The following is a 22,884-nucleotide window of genomic DNA, read 5'->3' on the forward strand; positions in this document are numbered from 1 at the left end:
CAGAGTGACTTTTATGATTTATTGGGAGAGACCTGCTCTAATTGTGATGACTTTACCACAGCAGAGATTATTGTCCTTGGGGATTTAAACACTGACTTTCTCAAGAAGGACTCTACTATTTTCAAAGCTTGTGATACCTTTTGTAGATTGTTTGATCTTCATCAGATGATTAAGGAACCCACTCGTGTTACACACACCTCCCAAACCATTATTGATCTGGTTTTGGTATCAGATAGGACCAGGATAAGCAAAAGTGGAGTAGTAGAATATACTATCAGTGACCATTCCATGATCTTTGTGACTAGGAAGATACAGAGAAATATATTTAAGTGTCACAATACAGTGAAAATTAGGTCACTGAAAAACTACAGCAAAGCTGCTCTCATCAAGTGTTTTAATAATGTAAATTGGGCAACTGTACTGAAATGTAATAATATTGATAAAGCCTGGATATGTTTTAAAGCATAGAACAGAGCCCTGGGTTACTGATGATATTTTAAAACTGATACATTTAAGAAATCTAAGTTTTTCAAAATTTAAGAAATCAAGGGATAATTCAGACTACCAAGAGTTTAAGAAACTAAGAAGTGAAGCGAACAGGGAGATTATGCCAAAAAATCCCACTTTTCTGAAAAGATAATCGAACACAGGAACAACCCCAGTAAATTGTGGAAATCATTAAAGGATCTAGGCTACAGCAAAAGGCTCAAAACCAAACCTAGCAGCCTTTGTTTGAACCACGAGGGTAAATTGACCTCAGACAAAAAAGAGGTGGCGGAGGGGCTGAACACCTACTTTACATCAGTGGCAAATAATCTAGTAAAAGATCTCCCACAGCATTCAGGGCGTTTCGGAGAAACACAAGTTAATGAGTATTACTCACAACTAGGGCTGCAAGAGGACTCTTTTTCTTTTAGTAAAGTGACAGAGAGCGCAGTCCTCAAGAGGCTAAAATCAACTTAATCCCAGTAAAGTGACAGGATTAGATCAGATGCCTGCTAGGTTTCTTAACGACGCAGCAGAGTGCATCACCCCTGCTATTACCCACCTAATCAATCTCTCCATAGAGCATGGGAAGGTACCATCAGATCTAAAGAGTGCTAGAGTAATTCCACTCTATAAGAAAGATAATAAGTCAGACAAGGGTAACTATAGACCAATTAGCATTTTAAGTGTACTATCAAAAGTCATGGAAAAAATCATTCATGAACAGATCAATACATATTTAGTGAGAAACAGTATCCTATTTGAGCATCAGTCAGGCTTTAGACAATCTCATTCCACTGAGACATGTCTGGTGTATTTGACTGACTGCATCAGAAAGGAGATTGATGCAAAGAAATTCTGTGGAATGATCATGTTGGACCTACAAAAGGCCTTTGATACGGTTGACCATAGTGTCCTTTTATTTAAATTGAAGGCGATTGGGTTTAGTGGGTCAGCGTTGAACTGGGTCACCTCATATCTATCAGGCAGGTCTCAGATGGTAGATGTAAACGGGACCTACTCCTCAGCAAAGGCAATCACCTGCGGGGTGCCTCAAGGGAGTGTCCTGGGGCCTCTCTTCTTTCTCATTTACATAAATGATATGAAGAATGCCTGTTCATCAGACCTTTTTCTTTATGCGGATGACTCAGCCATTCTGGTCTCCCATAAGGACTTGGCAGTAGTGGAGAGGACCCTTAGTGAGGAGCTATCAAATGTGCAGACATGGCTGTCAGATAACAAACTATCTCTTCATCTAGGAAAAACAGAGGCCATCCTGTTCGGATCAAAGAAACGGCTTGGTAAAGAAATTGAAATGAAGATAAGAGTAGGTGAGAAGCAAATAACAAACAAGGATTCTGTAGTATATCTAGGCTGCATAATGGACAAACATCTTACAGGAGAGGCCATGGTTAAAAAAGCCCACACTGAAAACGAAATTCCTAGCTAGACAAGGGGAACTACTGGACCAGGCAACACTTAAAATGCTAGCGGGCGCATTAGTACAAAGTCACTTTGACTATGCTGGCACCTCCTGGTTTAGTGGCACTCCACAGGTCCTGAAAAACAAACTTCAGACAGCTCAAAACAAATGAATGAGAGTAGTCCTTAAGCTACCTCCATGCACTCACCTAGGGCCAACTTTCTTTAGGCAACTAAACTGGCTTCCGGTCAATAAAAGGGTAATTCACATCAATTTAGGTCTCACACACAAGATAGTTCAAAATACAGGTCCGAAATATCTATCTAATTATTTTAATTGATTCCGTGACAATCATTCATACTCCACTAGAAGGAGCAGTACGGATTTTATTCTGCCAAAATGTAACTCCCTAATGGGCACAAATACTTTTTTATATTCTGCAGCACTGGAGTGGAACAAGCTTCCAGTGGCCCTGAAAAACATCGAAGAGGGGGGAAGCTTTAGACGTGCCACAAAGAAATGGCTAGCCAGTGAAGTATAGAATAGCCACGTCTAGGAAGGAGAGGGTAGTGTTTTTATGGGGTTGCTATATGTTTTATTATGATGCTCTGTTTTTTATTATGATGATCTATGTTTTATTATGATGCTCTATGTTTTATTATGATGCTCTGTTTTATTATGTTTTATTATGATGCTCTATGTTTTATGATGTCTGTCCATGTCCAAAATCAGGGACCATGATGGAAATAAGTGCTTGCACTTTCTCATGTTTTTATCCCTTGGATGCTGTCTTTTACTCCACAATAAAAATCAATCAATCAATCAATCAATCTGGCAAGTTATTACATTTTCCGGTTGTATTACATTATAAAGTCCTTCTAAATTAAAAAGTTATTACATTCTCCAGTAGTATTACATTATCCAGTGTTACATGACTGTATGTTTCCCATTTTTCTCCCAATTTAGTCATTATACCAATTCCCAGTGTGTGTCACGGTCCTGGTCATTGCGCTGCCCTACTGTCAGTCTGGGAGGGTGTAGACTACCACATGTGTCCTGTCAGTCTGGGGAGGGTGTAGACTACCACATGTGTCCTGTCAGTCTGGGGAGGGTGTACTAGGGCTGCAACTAATGACTATTTTGGTAGTCGACTAATCTGTCGATAATTTTTTCGATTAGTCGACTAATCGAGAAAAAATTATATTAAAAAAAATATTATATATATTTTTTTATTTATTTATATATATATATATATATATATATATTTTTTTTTTTGCACTACCTATCTTTGTGAAAGTGGCTTCTCAGCTCTGGTCCAGCTGAAGACAGAGCAGAGGAACAGATTGGACATTGAGCATGACCTCAGAGTTGCTTTGTCTACCATCACCCCAGACTTTGAGACTCTTGTCAGGACCAAACAACATCCCCAGTTATCCCATTAGTTCCCCCAAACTTACTGTCGGTCTGTTATGAACCCTTGTGCACCCCTGGGGTCTTTTTCTACTTTTTTGAAATATTTTGAGTGTGTGTGTGAGCACAGCGGTGTCTGTGTTTATTATTATTTCATGAAATTGGGTAAATATCTTAATTTTACATATGTGCAGCTGGTTGAAACGCTGGGATATTATGTATAAAATGTAGAAATTAATATTTGTATGCAGGTCGAATATACTTTGCTCACAGAGCGAGCCCACTTGTGTGAGTTCTGTCACCAGCCAGCTAGTTCACTGTGATTGGTCACGCCCCTCTGCTCCCGGCTGCTCACTGGTGAGACGAGAGAGGGCTCGCTCTGCCATGGGAGGGGCTCTTGTGTTGAGAAATATACCGGCAAATAAGTACTGTACCCCCGCAAAAAATATGAGTTATAACCGGTCCTCTCTAACGTTAGACTCTCGGCTATTTCTGACCGCTATTTCTGACCGAAATAGTCTACCTTTCTTTTTTATAATGGCAGATTCTTATTCACAGGTATTTTGTCCCGTTTTGATATGCTGTAAAGTATTGGAAAAAAATAATAGATATATGGTGAATATGGCGGTTTATCAGGGTTTTTTCAATAAAAACTGACGTGGTATCAAACAAACACTAATTTAAGTGGTTAAAATTCGAAAATATGTGTAATTTTTTACAGATATCTTGAGAATAGGCTATGAATGTTAAACATGGGTAAAAAAATGTTTTAAAAATAGTAAACAGTTAAAATTATTTGGCTTTAAACATGATGTATCTTTTCCTCTCTTAAGCCCAGTGAGCTCCCCCATTGTTAGGCATGCACAAGGTAAGAAGTCTTCAGCTGGACCAGAGCTGAGAAGCCACTTTCACAAAGATAGGTAGTGCAAAAAAATATATAATAATAATAATAATAATAATAATAATAATAATAATAATAATAATAATAATAATAATAATAATAATAATAATAATAATAATAATAATAATAATAATAATAATAATAATAATAATAATAATAATAATAATAATAATAATAATAATAATAATAATAATAATAATAATAATAATAATAATAATAATAATAATAATAATAATAATAATAATAATAATAATAATAATAATAATAATAATAATAATAATAATAATAATAATAATAATAATAATAATAATAATAATAATAATAATAATAATAATAATAATAATAATAATAATAATAATAATAATAATAATAATAATAATAATAATAATAATAATAATAATAATAATAATAATAATAATAATAATAATAATAATAATAATAATAATAATAATAATAATAATAATAATAATAATAATAATAATAATAATAATAATAATAATAATATATATATATATATATATATATATTTTTTTTTAAACGACTAATCGACGCAACAATTCCTCGTCGACGATTTTTTATAATCGACATCGTCGATTATGTCGACTAATCATTGCAGCCCTAGTGTAGACTACCACACGTCTCCTCTGATACATCAGCCGAGTCGCCAGCTGCTTCTTTTCACCTGACAGCGAGGAGTTTCACTGGGAGAGAGTAACGTCACGTCACATCATCTCCCCCAGATCCACTGCTGTGGCTAATGGGGATCCAAATAATCTTAAACTTAAACCCTCCCAGCTGAACAGTAGACCGACCAGTAGGAGTCACTAATGCAACAACCAGGACTCCTATACCCTCACCAGCTACCCACCCCAAACACCTTTCCACTACCCAGATGCCCATGTTTCTCTTTTAAATACTGTATACTCCTTATTTAACTTCCATGTATTGCATGTGTGTAAAATGTATTTGATGTGAAACCGATTTTTCCTGTCGTCTTGACCGACGAGAAGAGATATTGTATCTCAATAGGACCTTCCCGGCTAAATAGAGAGGTGTAGTGGTTACGTCATTGGATTTCCCACGCAGTCCACCCTCCTTGAAATTGACATGTATTTCCAATGGACCCATTTCTAAATCGTCTCGTTTAAAACAAATAAACCATGAACATTGGCATGGTGTACCTTTATGTGCGTATTCATCCACAATCTATAGCTCAACATGAAAAAATTCTTAATTAATCGTAAAAGTAGCTAAATAACTATGTTTATGTTTTCGTTCACTGAGGAACTACACTTTGGCGCTGCTGACTGACGTCACCACAGTGTAGACTCCTGGCTGTATTAGGCAACAGCACTGAACGACAGGCGTTTTACTGGTAAGTGTAGTTATTTTTTAACGACAAATTAAAAACCATGCAACGTCTCTCATATGGGAACTTTTTGCAACCGGCACTTTGGCGACCCCTAGTGGCTCGGGTGTGCATATTTTGTAATACAATTATATCGAATTGAAGGCTTATTTGTTGCCTGTCGATAGCGACAAAATCCAACAAAATCCGTTCAGGGGGGCGGCTAAGTGGCGCAGTGGGCAAGGCGCTCGCCACTAACGCAGGATATGCTGGGTTCGAGCCCAGCTCTCGCCGTTGCTACCAGCTTGGCTGGTCGTTCATACTAATACAATTGGCAGTATTAGGGGGTGGGAAGCTGGTGGGTGGGGATCAGACGTTGTGGACAGCGACTCCTACAGGTCGGTTGGTGCGCCTGCACAGCAGAATCAGGAAGCAACGGGGGCGGAGTGTCCCTCCCACGCAGACCCTCGCCGCTGAGAGATCGCGCTGTGCAGGTGAAAAGATGCGACGGCTGCCTCCTCGTGTACCGGAGGGGACACGTGATGCAAGGCTTCGTCCACATTGCAGCCGACCAGTGGGAGGCATGGCCTAACAATGTTTGAGACAGGGGAGGGGTAGAATTGGTCAATACGAAATCGGGGAAGGGAGAAGTCTATTGAATTGAAGTCTATGAGAAAACTGAGTTTTTCTTTGTACACAGTTTACCAAAATCGCTCCTAATCACTCATTTCTGAATGGATCTTTATGAAATTTGGATATGTACTACATAAGGCTTCAGGCTATGGCTCCGTCTAGATTTCTAAGCCATACCACCTTGAGTAACACGTTTTCTTTTTACAACTCAAGTTCAGACCTATGTAACGTTAGCACTAAAAGTGAATTTTCTTCTGGAATCAGAAACTTCAGAATGTCATCTTTCAAAAGAAACCAGGCTCATGCATGTGCTATAAGTATAATGCATGTTGTTTTGGTTTGCAAAAAAAGTATGCAGTCCTCAAAAACGAAAACTAAAATGGCCAATTTTGGGGGCGCTTGCTAACAGGTTATAACTAACTTTATTTCAACCAAAAATGCTTAAACAATAATGTTAGTGATAGAAGGGAACTCATTTTGTGCAAAAATGGAAAGCTTGCCAATGTTCATGAGGCAGAATTATTACAATAGCCGATAATACATTTTCCCAATGATAAATCCCTATAGGGGTGGACCACGCGGGAAACTAAAGTGACGTCAGACTACACCTCCCTGTAAAGGCTAAATAACAAAATATCTCGTCAGTGTGCAGTGTTGTTATTTGGCTCACCTAAAGCAGGGTCAGCACAGTCTTTGTACTGCTCAGGTGTGCAAACCGTTGTGGTCCCTGTTCCAAATAACACAGAAGATAAAATAATCACACATTTGAAATCTGCAGAAGCCACTATAGCCAATATATTATGTCCCCATCATAACAGACTAGGCCTGTCCCCGACTAAGGATTTGGATAGTTGACTTTGATTGGCCGAAATTTGCCGATATTACCACCCTGAATGCAAAAAGAAAAAATAATAATAAGTAAAAAAATTCTTTAATTATTTTAATTGTTTTCATTCCATTTGGGCCGTGGGGGGTGCTTAATGTCTAAAGGAGTCGACTGAACTCACTGAAGGCTCCTTGTCCTCTGCAAAAGCATGCAATTGGTCCACTGATGGATACATCTTGATATTTGTCTAGTCTAGTGTGTTCATTAGATGGGTGAAATCCTCTTTCAGTGCCTTCAGTGTTTTCTTAGGCAGTTAGCCTCGCTGGTATATGCGCGCCATTAGCGTTAGCCATGCCTCTAGGCCTCTTTGCTTTTGGAAAGAATGAAAAGAGGTTGGCAGTCGGCTCCTATTTGACTAATCGGGGTCAGCCCTATAACAGTCTATGTCACCATGTACCGGGCATGTGAACCATCCTGCAGTTGTAGTTCTCCACCAGGTAACGCATCTCACAGTCGATGCGGCAGGCGGTGATGCTGTACGTGGAGAAGAACTCGGAGTCTATGGGGGTGGATTTGCAGTCTCCCCAGGGCGGAGGGAGATACAGAAGCTGAGGTAGAGAGTAGAGCACAGGTTTCCCCCCTCAGTGTTGCCAGATCACAGTCAATATCACATCATTCAGTCCAGCAGAAAACCAATAAAACAGAAGGACCACAAGCAGACAAAAACACATCACAAATGTATCGAACACAATAAAAATACATAAAAAAAGACAATCAAATAAAAAGTGTGTTTCTTGATGCTATCGTCATTTAAAATAAGACCAACATAATATTGCTGATAAACATGGCTCACAGATAGCAACAAGCAGACGTCATGCAGAACATTACTGATGCAGGTCTAGTCCTTGGGAGGAAGCAGAGTACCATGGGAGATGGAGACAGGCTTAATATAATCTGTAAAATGTGCAAGTTCACACAAGACACCACAATCAAAGATTTTTGAACCAATCTTGAGAATGTAGAATTTGGTGCAATAAATAATATGGAGGGGCTTTCAGATCGATAAAATGGTGTTGCCTTGTCCCACACTATATACATAATATCCTATTCTAAGGCAAACAAAAAAAAAGGTAATTATGATGATATGGTTGAAAGTATAAATTATTCTAAACAAGTTTGCTGAAGCTGCCCATTATGTCTTTATTTCTAACTAGAAGGTCACTTGAAGAGATGCCTACACCTGCATGAGCGGGCAAAGCCCTAGCCATCTGGGTAACGTCAGCTATATACACCTACAATAACAATTTATTAAGGCTATATTTCATTCCTGCCATGGAGCAAGACGCCTCACTAGAATCGACCTCCATTTTGGAGCCCTATCTCACCCACTGGAACGTGTCAGTTTATGAACCATAACGGCACACTTGATAATGCACCACATCCAATTCTACTTCTACAGTCATGAATGGTCTCTTAAATTGGACCTGCCCCTACTTTTGACCAGCCATTGTGTTTGGCCAAATAGTGAACATTCTACAGTAAATACTAGGGATGCACCGATATGAAAATTGGCCGCCGATACCGATACCGATTGTTCAACTAACACTATCGGCCGATACCGATACCGATACCGATATTTGTATATTTGTATATAAGTATTTGTAAAAAAAATATTTTTTTTTTATTTATTTTTTATTTTGAATTTTTTTTTAATGAAACTACTGTATATTTGTATGTGTATGTTTGTATTTGTAGGCCTCTTTACTTACTTAAAAAAAGGAAACATCAAGAAATATGTTTATGGTATCACTATCTCTCTCCCAGTATCGTCTTGCGGCCTGCAGAGGGATACTATTTTCTCAACCAGAGCTTTCAACCAATGCAATGGAACCATTCTTGCGGCCTGCAGCAGGATACTATTCTCTCAACCAGAGCTTTCAACCAATGCAATGGAACCATTTTGATTGACAGTCGATTCGGCCAATTACGCCACACCGGTGACCGCTAGCACCCACCTCCTGCTGTCCTTACCACCAATCGGCAAGCGTTTATAAATTTGTCTACTTCCGGGCATGTTCTGTTTGCGAGAGCAGAACACACTTAACGTAGCTACCGGCGCTCCACGCATGACCAAATGAGACATAATGATTTTACTGCAACAAATGTTATAATAAAACAAAGCCTTTCTATACATTTGTCTGGTTGAAAACTTTATTAACAGATTGCAGAATGTGTAGTTGGGTACGGAATGAGCAACGGAATGGAACCGAGCTATGAACGTACTAACGGAGTAATGCCTTGTTTACTGCTATCTTCGGGTAAATAATATGCTTGTTATTGAACGTGTAACACTTCATTTTAACAGCAGATACTTTCTTAAATGCCATCTTCCCGAGAGAGGGTGTTGACGGGGAGTTGTTATTAATAGCATTGAACAGCTAACCGAAAGCTAGCGTTAACTATTGTTAAAGGTTTAGCCATAACGTTACCTTGGCTAAAGTTGCGGCTATTCATAATGCAGCAATAATGACTGCAGACCTGCAAGCAAAGTACAGCAAGTTGACAAAGGAGTATTCCAACGCAAATCACATTTTCACCAGTAACGTTAGTCTTGCATCTAATAGCTAATAACGTAGCTACGTTAGCTGCCCGGCCCGCCGACCGGCGCTCCACGCATGACCAAATGAGACATAATGATTTTACTGCAACAAATGTTATAATAAAACAAAGCCTTTCTATACATTTGTCTGGTTGAAAACTTTATTAACAGATTGCAGAATGTGTAGTTGGGTACGGAATGAGCAACGGAATGGAACCGACTCCGCTAATGAACGGACTCGGAGTAATGCCTTGCTGCTATGGGTAATAATAATATGCTGATGTTATTGTCCGTGTAACACTAACTATATAACGCTAATGCCACAAAACGAATGCCTTGTTAATCATAAATAGTTACTTTGATGCAGTAGATTGTGTGTGTGTGGGGGGGACGGCGGGCGTTGTGCAGGTAGATCGCGCGAGTGAACTTTTTTTTTTTGCCTTTTGACGCTACACAAATTGATGGGTATTTATCGGCGACTGCTATCGGCACATTTGAGCTTATCGGCCGATAGCAGTCAACAAGGCACTTATCGGCCGATACCGATACCCGACCGATATATCGGTGCACCCCTAGTAAATACCTTTAAACACAATGTTGCCTAGCTAACACAATCTTGTTATAGCTAAGATATTTGCTGGAATAACTTAAAATTTATTTTTATTATTACAATTTATAATACGCATTTGATGTAGAGATTTCCAAATTCTAACAAGACGACAGAGGACAATTGGCCAACAGCGAACATTAAATATCTAACCTACAAACATGAAACTGTTGTGAAAGCACAATATTGATGTAACTACAGTAAGAGATTTCCTGGGATCCTGAAATGTTTGCAAATGTATTTCCCCAACAATATGAGGCTGGCCTGGGCACTGGCATGTTGTAAAGTGTTGCCAGAGAGCTCTAAGGCCCTGTCCACACGAACACAGGGTGTTATGTAACTGTGATTTAACACTTTGAGTGCCAGGGACGCGATTTGTCGTTAGTTCATGCTGCCAGTTGAGTGCCGCCAACGACATATAGCGTTTGTTTGTCGTATTTCTTTTTATTAGCGATTTGAATTCATATTTCATCATTTTTCACAGATATATCAGCATGTCCCATATGTGTGTGTGTGGCTGTGAGTGTGTGCTCGCTGATCAGGAAATAAGATAATCGATTTTTCAGCCCGCTTCCCTAGCGTGCATAAGTACATATACTATCGATAATCTAGCGTTTATTTGAAAACGATTCATAAATAGGCCGAAAAATTTCAACGTTTTTGTGTATGCCAGAATATTCCAGTAAAGGGCGATTATCACGGAATCTATATATTTTCCTGAAAAACTAGGGCTTTTCAAAATGCTATACAACGGAAATTGTTAGGGTTTGAAACCGACCTCAAACGCACGGCACAGACAGGTAGTTCAGAGTTAGCCAAATACTAGGGCGTATTTATTTTCAGAGTCAAAAAGGAGCAAGTAACAATCTTGAAACAAAGGGAGACTGCCTTCAGCAGAGTTATCTGCGGCTCTGCAGATCCTCTTGGTGTTCGAGGTGGGGAAACGGTGTTGACGCCGAAGCGGCTCTGCAGATACTCCCAGCTTCAACTCGAGGTGGAAAAGAGAGAGAGAGAGAGAGAGAGATCAATAACAGTCCACATCACACAGAGGCAGTGCGGTCTCCTCCTCCCTTAGCTGAGTCCAGAACAAACAAAACGATATCTTCAGTGTTCACCACAACACACAATTTAGCTGAGGGTCAGTGCAAAACAAAAACGATAATATTCAGTGTCTCTTCTAAACACACACCCCAGCTGAGTCCAGTGCAAGCAAAATGATAATCTTCAGTGTCTCCTTTAACACACAACTTAGCTGAGTCAAGTGTAAGCAAAAATAGAACTCTTCAGTGTTCTTCAAAACACACAAAACAGAATAGTCCAAAAAGGGGTTTGGTTCAAACTCACCAAAGCGCAAGAGTAAAGCGGGTAAACGAGGCGCAGCTCAAAACGGGGGGACAAGGTCTTCACCAGCGGCAATCCACAGATGTCCTGGAGGGAGAGTAGACGAGGCACAGCAACGGGGAACAACAGGCAGAAACAGAAGTATTCAAAACGACCCGACATCGATTGAAGGGAAGTCCCAGTATAAAAAGCCTCTGGGGCGCTAATCAAAAACTATGACAGGTGCGTGCTGGAATTGATACTTGCTCCAAAAGCGTGTGGCGGGGAATGCACCAATCAACACAGTACCTTAAAGGAGCGTAGCGTGTGGCGGGGAATGCACCAATCAACACAGTACCTTAAAGGAGCGGAGCGTGTGGCGGGGAATGAACCAATCCTCACAGAAATGAACCGATTAAAAAACAATCCGTCTCGACAATGTTGACTGCAAACAAGTCATTGATAAACGACGGGCAGATTAGACACATAGCCATAATTTAAAACAGAGATTATGCGTTCACAACGCTATCATTGAAGTGGGTGGCGGCATTCAACCATGTTTTGACCATGTTATGGCCGGTAATCAAAGTGTTAATGTGTGCAGTTGCACTGTTCGTCCACACGCATCCGGGTTTTTGGAACAGTGCAACCGCGCTCATTTATAACCGGAGTCCAGGGTGGAGTTTTGAGCGCATCCCGGTTGCAGTGGTTGCGCGTGGACATAGTAACCGAGATTATTTCCAGTGTTTACGGCAGAGCTGTCTTTTTCTGGTCTGCATCCCCTTAACAATTGTTTTTATTGAGCCGTATTGTATTGTACCTGTAACATACTGTGTGTTATCTCACTACACCACACTAACACACTGATGTGATTCGCTTTCTGCATCCGTCGCGTCCCTTAACGGAGTTGCCGTAGGTTGCGACTGTCAATCAGAAATAAACAACATGTCTACAAGCTAAGTCGTGTCCGTGTCTGTCAAGTACATTACATGGTGTCAGAAGCTTAAATAAAATAAGAGAAAATGGCATACTCGCATTTTGAACACCCCAAGATCGACTGGGAGGCTCCTGATTTGTATCAAGAGTTTGGGAGATTCAGAAGTCACGTCGAGTTCGTCTTTGAGGGTCCGCTCTCGGAGCTAGCAGCTAAGAAGCGAGCCGGCTGGCTAGGCACGTGGGTCGGCGAGCAAGGCAGAGAAATCTACAAGACGTTAGCCTGGGCTGAGGGCGAGAGAGCAGATCCATCTAAAGTGCTGGATAAGTTTGCCAGCTACATCAGGCCAAGAAAAAACAAGCGGATAGCCAGGCATCGTTTCAAGCAAAGGAAACAAGGACCAAGTGAAGGTTTCGACAACTTCGTAAAGGATTTGAGACTCATTCTCATGGACTGTGAGTACCCCAACTCCGACGACGTGCTGATCAATGCAATCATCGCGGGAGTTAGAGAAAAACTGGTCCAAGAACAACTATTGGATAAAAGTGAGGCGCTAACGCTACCTAAAGCTATAGAAATTCCCCAGTGGTTTGAATTGTCACAGAAACAGATAAGAGGATTCACAAGTCTCAGCAGTATCTGTTAAGCCAAAATACACAGTGCCAAATAAGAAAATGTACAATGAAGGACAGATAAAACCTGTGTATCAGAAGAAGGCTCCAAAAAATAGCAACAGGGAAGCTGTGGGAGAGACCCCCAGCACAAGTGGAACATGGGGAGGTGTGGGCGAGACCCCCAGCACAAGTGGAACATGGGGAGGTGCCCAGCTAAAGGCTCAGAGTGTTCCTACTGTCACAAACCCAACCACTGGATGGCAGTGTGTCGCAAGTGTGCAGTTAGCTCTGTGAGTGTTGAGTCAGATCAGGATGACGAAATTCTGAACATAAATCTAGCACAGACAGATAACCCGGAGAATGATAAATGGACAGTAGACCTAAAAATACTGTCTCAGCAAGTGCCGTTTAGGATCGACACAGGCGCTAAGTGTAATACACTAACAGCTATCAGTCACTAATGCACACAGGTGAGCTAAAACGCTCTAGTAGAGTACTCCGCTCGTATACTAATCATAAGATAAGCCTGTAGCTGCAGTTGATCTACAGATGGCATACAAAAAGTGTGAAGTGAGCGCCGAATTTGAAATAGTAGACATAGCGCAGGTCAGGAGAATGTGCTCAGTGGAGCTTCAGCAGAGGCTTTGGGCCTTATTGCTCGTCTTGACTCACTTCAAAGGGGATCATCCCTATGTTCCCCGGGTCCTATGTTCCCCGGGTTCTATGTTCCCCGCTTTGATTGATTAATAGATTGAACATTTTATTAATTTTTATTATTTTATTAATTATTAATGTCCGCCTTGTTTCAAACGGTTAAGCTTAGGCCCTCTTTCGAACTGGTTGAATGAATGAATGAATGAATGAGAACTTTATTAACAGATTGCAGAATGGGTACAGTGCAGTACAGCTCAATACATACAATTGTTAAGGGGATGCAGACCAGAGAAAGACTTTCATCTTGTTTCCACCAGGGTCCCCCATTTCCAATTCATCGTAACATATATGACATACATGACATACAGATAGACAGTACTGCTACATCTATACATTTATGACATACCAGATTTGCAATTACAGTACTGTATTTGTGATACAAAAAGAGTCCAGAAAGAAAAGAGTATATACATTAGGCGTAGAAACTGTACATTCAGGTGAAGGTTAGGTTAGAGTTTGGAATCAGGGCTGGTGGTCTAAAATTTTCAATCAATCAATCAATCAAAGCGGGGAACATAGAACCCGGGGAACATAGGACCCGGGGAACATAGACATGCTCCCCTTCAAAGCAGTGTAGCCACCACAACACAAAGCATACCACCTGGTCTGGATGAGTTTCCAGAGCTACAACGTACCAGGCACCTTGCCAATTCTCGTGTTGCTCTTCAGCCTGGAGATGAGGTTAGGATGCAGCCGCATCCTGGCAATGACAAGTGGTCCCCTGGAGTAATAGTGAAACCTCACAGTGCTCCTCGCTCCTATGTTGTGGACTGTGGAGATAGAGAGTACCGCCGCAACAGTCAACATCTTCACGTGAGCACTCCAGCCGCTAACCATCCTCGCCGCTGGGTACAGGAAGCACCGTGGACTGAAACATTAGGCCCACCCGCCGAGGAGTTACAACCTCCAGCTCTTCCTGGAACACCCCACTCCCCACCCAAACCGCCTCTGAGCCCCACCCGAGCCCAGCCACTTTGACTGAATGTTACTAGGCGGGCCGAGTTGTTAAACCTCCAGATAGACTCAATCTTTAAGTGAGTTATGCCATGGACTGAATCTATAAGTGACTGTTCTGTTTGCACTTTAAGTACACTCATTTTCAGGTTATTGGCAAAGTCATTAGCTAAAGTAAAGTTCTCACAATGACTGTTATTTCGTTAATTGTTATAGTCATTATAGTACTACAGTTGGATAGTCGTTAGTGTTAGTTAGTGTGAAATAATTTTAAATAACAAACAAGCAGTTTTGATTTAAAAAGTTTGGAGTGGAAATTCATGCATGTGTTATTGTGTATTGTTTTTGCTAAAAGAAGGGAGTGGAGGACAGGAGTGATGTGTTCAAAACTCATAAGCTTTGACTGACTTTTGAATGGAACTGTGAATGGAGGGAGTGTGAATGGAACTGTGTGAATGTGAGCAGGGCGTAGCTGAAAAAGAGCATCTGTGCTGAATGGGTACAATACAGTACAGCTCAGTACACACAATTGTTAAGGGGCGGGTGGGGTAGCTGTACATTGGATGCTCAGCGAACCTACCAAATAAAGGTTAAACAAAGAATTAGGGATGCTCGATATTGGCTTTTTTACCGATACCGATATTCCGATATTGTCCAACTCTTAATTTCCGATACCGATATCAACCGATATCAACCGATACCGATATATGCAGGGTTTCCCCGTCCAAAAAACTGAATAATTTCAGGTAACTAATAATTTCACTGGATATATATATAACAAATATTGTTATTGTTTTTTTTTGTTTTTAAACCGATACCGATATTTTCCGATATCACATTTTACTGCCGATATCGGCCGATAATATCGGTCGGCCGATAATATCGGACATCCCTACAAAGAATGCATGGAATTCACGCTGAGACAGCTGACTCTTAAATGGGCCCACCTTAGGATCACCGGATCAACCTGAATTTCAACAAGAGCAGGCTATAAAAGTCTTCAGGCCATCAGTGCTGAACACAGACGATGAAAATGAAGACTCATGTGACATTGTTCTTCCTGGTTGCTGCAGTCGCTCTGCAGACACCAGCTGAACCTGACTATGGAGACATGATTTCAAACATTAAACTTCCACTGGACAACTACCAACCACTTCTGAATGAAGTCGAGGTTGAAACTGTGAGTATATCTGGAGGACTCACACTCTCTTAACACAAGATAATTTTGTCAGTTGAATGAAGTGAAGTAAAATAGTATAAAAGATTATTATACATAATGAAGTCAGAAAGTTATCGTCCAATAGGTGAGGCGAAACTGAAATGACTTTATTTTTATTCTGTCTCAAATTCAGTATAGAATAAAAAAGTATTTTATATATACATTTATAAAACGGGTATCTCAAATCAAGCAATATGATTGATACCTAACCAGGTAATTCCTGGCTATTGGTTACTTTTCAATGTGCTAACCTTTGGGGGGAAATCATGTTTTTTTTGCGTTTTTAGAATGATATCAGGTAAATAACATGTTTAACCTTGAATGAATGAATGAATGAATGAATGAATTTATTCACACACACACACATAGGGTGACCACCTGTCCCGCGACTCGCGGGACAGTCCTGATATTGGGCCGTTTGTCCCGCGTCCCGCAACAACAAAACAATGTCCTGCAATTCAAAGATAAAAAAAAAATATATATATATATATTATTTTTTATTTTTTATTTTTTATTTTTTATCTTTCAAAGATTATTATTTAATTTTTTTTTTAAATGTTGTTAATTTAATGCCTCGTTCCAATACCCTCTTATATTTAAAATAAAAAAATCGGGCGACGTCACAAACCAATGCATTGCGCAGCCGAGCAATAGTATCCATCTGCAGGACCACAGCACCGACACATTCAGTACCGCGACACTTTGCGGACCCACACTCATAGGCGGCGCGTATATAAGGCCAGGGGAGGCTATGCCGACCCAGTCTGCGCATTATTATAGGCAGCCTAGGCTACGATATTGTGTGCGTGTGGGCTGCTGCAGCCCGGTGGTGACAATACGCAAAGGGTCGGCCAACCAAGGTGTCAATGGCAGTAGGTGTGGTGTGGTGGCCGTTTAACATTCCAGACTGCGGGCAGTAACCAATCACGCCGCATCACCAAACTAACCGATGCCAGTCTGGTCTTCAAAACCCTCCAAGGTCTAGCCCCACCCCCACTTTCCGATTGTTCACCTCCAGGTTCGCGTGTAGTCTTTTACCAACAAACTTGCAGTTCCGCGTTCGGGTTCAGAACTGTTGTACCGGGTGGCGTCTATTCGCATCCTAACACTAATTTCCATTAAGGACAAGTACATTTAGCGAATCAGCCCTCTCCGTGAGAGCTGCCAAGACCTGGAACTGCATTCCAAGTTACATGCCGCCTGGGCATAACACTGGATCACCTGAGGCCAAGGGCTTGCTCTACGAGGGCATGATGAGACTGAGTCAGAGTTAATCAAACCGTGGAAACTTTTTAGAGCTACTATGTACATTGTTTTCAAAGCATGATGAGATCCAAATTATGGAAAACGTTTCCTTCATTGCCGTCGGCACCGCAACTTGTGAACGGCCTTTCCCAATGAGGCGCATCCGAAACTTTTGCTGCATTAAGGTAAGACAATGGTTAATCATATTGGATGCCTTCATTTGAACAATTAATTTGCACTATATGAAATGAGTGGGGCTCGCTGTAGTAGCCTAGATGTGGGTGTGACATCAGAACCTGGACAGCACCGTTTGCGTGCAAGCAAAAAAGAAAAATGTTGCGCGCTACGCGCGAGTTTCATCCGATCTATATCCTACCCTAATGTCCAGCTCACCCGCCGCCTATGCCCACACTCTCCAGACCCTCGCTCCCATTGGCTGATTTGGGTCACGTGACCGTCCCACCCAATGGCTGAATTGGAGTGGGACGGTCACGTGACCCAAATCAGCCAATGGGAGCGAGGGTCTGGACAGTGTGGGTCCGCAAAGTGTCACGGTCCTGAGCAGGGGTGTAGCTCCAGATTCTGGGCCCCATGAAAGAATGTATTTGTAGGCCCCCAGTGAATGCGAGCGCGCGTAAGCGCGCAAGTGGAAACTTTTTTGGCCATGTACATTGGACTGTACATTGGAATATTGACAAAACCATACTTGGCCACCATTTACTGTACATTGGAGGGGGTTGGGTTAGGACATTTACAGGGACCAGTTTCGAATTGCAGTCTCCCGTAGGTGTTCTTTGAGAGTGGTTTTGAAAGTGGGTAGTGATTCACATTCCTTTACAGCTTTGGGTAGGGCGTTCCACATTGATGTGGCATAATTGCGAAACGTGTTTAGTCCCTTGTTTGAGCCGAATCTGGGTTTAACATGATTTGTGGAGCTCCCTCTGGTGTTGTGATCGTGGTATTCACTGACCTTTGGGAAGTATTTTGACATGTACATGGGTACTGTAAGGGCCATATGAGTGTTTTTGTTATGGATTATTATTATTATTATTACTATTATTATTATCATTATTATTATTATTACCAATAGAAGGATTTTTTTTTGATCCACTTTTTCTCCCATTTTTCTATATTTTCTCCCATCCCAATTTCGTATCATCCAATTCAACCCTCCCCTGTCACGAACGCTGTTTCTTGCCTCCCACAAGCCGGCTGCAATGTACTTGAGGTAACAGCAGTCGCATCTTTTCACCTGCGCAGCTCGTTCTCTCAGTGGCGAGGAGTAACGCGTGGGAGGCTCACGCTGCCCCCGACACTTCCTGATTCTACTGCGCAGGCGCACCAACCGACCTGTAGGAGTCGCTGTCCACAACGCCCGATCCCCACCCATCAGTTTCCCACCCCCTAATACGGCCAATGTGTATTAGTACGGACGGCCAGCTAAACTGAAAGCAATGTGGAGCGCTGGGCTCGAACAGGCAAGCCCAGCGTCTCCGTCATTCGTGGCAAGCGCCTTGCCCACTACGCCACGTAGCTGCCCTATTACCAATAGAAGGATATGATTTATGGGAATGTTATGATTATCTGTGTAACCAATTGAATGGACTCTGTTGTACTGTGGGTGGATCACCTGTCAGGCGGATCAGCCACAGCGCGGCGGAGATCATAAATGGGTGATAGGAATCAGCTGGGGTGTGTAGCCACGGGAAAGCATAATATTTTCTGACCGCTTCGGAAACGCTTCGGAAACGCTTCTGATGGCTTCTGATCGCGTTATAACGTTTTAGATAGTCTTTGAACCATTATAGGAAAATAGGATCGCTTTGATCACCTCTCCCATGTAACCCATACATATTCTAAATAAATCGGATATCTGTGGTATCTGATAACGGAACTCAAGGTGTGGAGACTATTATTTGGATGGAGCGCGTACGGAATCACTCCCCGACTACCACTAGAAGCGGACCCAGGCAGAGGCCTCTACAGGTACCTTGGTCGTGTAGTGTATCTTGTAGACCAGGCCCATTGCAAGTTGCTGTACGTCAGTACTGTCGTCTACTCTAAGCCATCCTAGGTTGTCAAAGTGGGCAGGGGTGAGGTGGGTTCTAGGAGTAAGGTCAAGCAATCGTTACAAGAATCGAGTTTGTTGGTTGACTTTTTTTATTACATTGGATGCCATTTTGTCACAGGAAAGATTAGCCTCTAGGATGGAACCCAGATAGGTAATTTCATCTTTCCTTGTGACAATATTGTCACCCACTGTAACTGAGAAGCCGTCGGTCTTGCTGAGTTTGTTATTTGAACCGAAGAGAATGGACTCTGTTTTGCCCATGTGTAATGATAGTTTGTTATCAGCGAGCCATATGCAGATTTTGCTTAGTTCCGAGCTGAGTTTTTTTTTTTTTTTTACCAAATCTTTTTATTTTCATTTTTCAAACAAGAAACAACACAGCACAATAATGACAATAATACATAACAGACATCCAAGAACACAAACTAACACAACAATGACTAGACAATAAATTAGACCTATATATATTGGATACACAACCAGTCAAAACAAGTTGTCACAGAGAAAAAGGATAACAAAATAAAATCTTTACTATAAAAAAGTGCTCACCGAGCCCCCTCCACCTCCAGGTCCGGCAACCGCAAGCCACAGTCCCGGAGGACCCACAGCCCGGCCCCCCCGCGAGCCAAAACACCACGCCTCTTTAGTGCCTCGACCCGCAGAGACCCCGAACCGCGCCCCCCCCCCCCCAGCCAGAGCCCACGATCACCAGATCCAGATCAGAAGGGGGTCAGAAAATATACATCAATATTGAATGCAAAATAATAAACAAAACAAAAATACAAAAACCACCATAACCATCAACATACATGAATATTTGCTCGTTCTCCAACCCCCCACCCCCTTCTCGCCCCAGGACCCCAACGTGAGACATCAATATAATACCTTATTCAGTACTCAATTTCCAGAGTCATATGCGTTCTTTTAGTTTTTCCACCACAGCCCACCAGACAGCGATACTGGCCTCATTAACACCTATAACACGTGCAGTGGAAATCTCCAAATAAATAACATCAAGATAATTGAGAATCCATACCTTCGGACATAACTTATCTGGTTGTATCCAGCGTGAGGCAATCAGCTTTTTGGCAGCAGTCAGCCAAAATGAGCCTCTTTACTTGTAAATATCTTCAATATATCAAATGCAAAGTAGTTTTTATGGGGGGGATTATTACAGGCTAGCATAATGGCAATGATTAGCAACAACACTGATTTCGATGGATTTTTAGTTTTTTGTAATGTCAAATTGAAAAGAAATACTCACTCTTACCATTAGGGAACTAATTGTCCTCTTCAAAAACGCCATAAAAATATGATATGCTTTTTCTTTCATACATCTTTTATTCAACTTCAGCCCTGATCATAACCACCACGTATTCAATACATTTTCGAATTATAACCCTTTAAATGCCAGTGTGTGTGATGGCATCACAAATTATTGTTAAAAAAACACAAACATTTTAATATTTTCAATATATCAAATGCAATGTAGATTTTTCTGGGGGGAATTATTACAGGCTAGCATGTGTCAATGATTAGCAACAACACTGATTTTGATGGATTTTTAGTTTTTTGTAATGTCAGATTTAACAACAACTCTTTTCAGAAAAGTGGGAGTATTTCATTTTTAATCTGACATTACAAAAAACCAAACATCTAAAAATAAAAATGGTTATGATCAGGACTGAAGTTTAATAAAATATGTATGACTGTTTAGACTGCGTTACTCTCTGTCTGTTTACTCTCTGTATACTCTCCGTCTGTTTTTAATATTTTGGGACTTAGCACTTTTCTTTTTTTTTGCTATGCGACTTACTGTGAAGCACTTTGGTTGACGTGTGTGTCATGTGTCATGTGTCATGTGTCAGGTCTAAATGTGCTATACAATTAAATTAGATTGATTGATTGTCACAGTGATCTCCTGGTTGTTGTTCCCCACTTAGGTTATCTAACTATCGCGTCGCTGCAACTAGAAACACTGGCCTAGCCTGCTTCTAAGTTATGTGGCCTGAATTTTTTATTTTTTTATTATATATATATATATATATATATATATATATATATATATATATATATATATATATATATATATATATATATATATATATATATATATATATATATATATATATATATATATATATAATTATATATATTTTTTCATCAGCACAGGCCAGGCCAGGCCAGAAAACTCCCGGTGCTCCTGATGGCCAGTCCAGGCCTGCATACTGCCATCAATAAAAGCACTTGCAGCGTACATTAGTATTTAGTAATGCATAATTGGTAAAAAAATTCAATCTTTGCAACTTCAAAGAAAGCTTGCTGTATTACCTACCTCACACACAGCAGTAGGGTGCAGGGTTACAGCTCAGACTGCATTAAGCCCTCTGGCATCTGAACATTCAAGAGGGGACGTGTCTAAAACTGACAACTTAAATGGATGGAATATTGTAGTGACGGGGCTGCTCAGAGTTGTGCCTCAAGTTCCCAGCATGCTTGGACTTTGTGCCTCAGTTAAACTAACTTACTCTAACCTAACCTAAAGGATACATTGGGGGGAAAATAGGGACAGTGCAGATCGAGAAACATCTAAATGTTAGCTAGATATTAGCCCATTGGTTCCTTGCAAAAACTCAGAAAATATTTGCTAATGGCCATATAATGTGTTTAGAATATAAGCAGGGTTTAACTATTTTGCAACACCCCTAGACTGTCTTCATCATGGCACCCACTTTGGGAAAGCCTGCCCTAGTAACCTGCATCACATTTTATCCACTAACAGAGCAGTCATTAAGACACGTTATTAAATTTTCTTGCTATGTTTTCACCACTCAATAGGGCACTTTAGCATGACATTATTTAACCGTGGGGCACATGGTCAAGTTTAGACCATTGGAAGAGCACTAATAGGGCACACCCTCTCATTTTCCGCCACTCAAAAGGGCACTTTAGCGTGCATTTTTCAACCGTGGGGGCACCAGGGGGGCCCCCCTTGCCCCCCCCTGAGTCCGCCAGTGATCTGTAGTGTATAGCATAGCAAAAGTATACCGTTACCTGGCCCATGGGGACATTAACGTGTGTGTTGTTTCATTAGGGGCTCTGCTTGGCATCACAACTGCACTTCCTCGCGTACGTGCACGCGCACTGAATAAATTCCACAAATGTACCTTTAATACCAGTATTAGTCTGACCACACCCCTCATCAGCTTACCTTCATAAGCAGGTGTGTGGTCACCTGCTCTCCTCCTTCTCCCTTTCACCACAAGAAAGTGCCTCGGTAGTACCCCACTTGACGTGTTGTTAGTGGAGAAAAATTTTGTTTACAAGGAAGGAGATACGTTGACATCATATCTTTATTTTCTCTCTCACTATTTTCGAGAAAATACGGCGATATTGTCTTCGTACTGGAGTGTCTGGAAGATGTTGATCATTCTAAAAATCCTCCACCGGTTTTCGTATTGGGAGCACGCCGCTGCATGCTTCTCAACTGCAGTTCCTTGCTGTGTTTGTTGGGGTGAAACCTGTCAGGCCACAGCTGAACTGTCGGACATGCCGCTGTTGTTAGAAGCGGTGCGTTCCA

At 41.2% G+C, this 22,884-nt stretch overlaps 1 protein-coding gene across 1 annotated transcript in view; it reads left to right on the top strand.

Moving 5' to 3' along the window:
• The first annotated feature begins 15,820 nt into the window (after positions 1-15,820).
• Positions 15,821-22,884, top strand: part of LOC311239067 (uncharacterized protein) — an 83,315-nt gene continuing 76,251 nt past the window's right edge. The window contains exon 1 of the mRNA XM_084327297.1: positions 15,821-15,949. Coding sequence (XP_084183423.1) covers positions 15,881-15,949 — 69 coding nt within the window. The 5' untranslated portion in view covers positions 15,821-15,880. The remainder of the gene's footprint in view (positions 15,950-22,884) is intronic.

The sequence above is a fragment of the Notolepis coatsorum genome (genome assembly GCF_963971535.1).
Source record: "Notolepis coatsorum genome assembly, chromosome: 13".
Taxonomy (NCBI): domain Eukaryota; kingdom Metazoa; phylum Chordata; class Actinopteri; order Aulopiformes; family Paralepididae; genus Notolepis; species Notolepis coatsorum.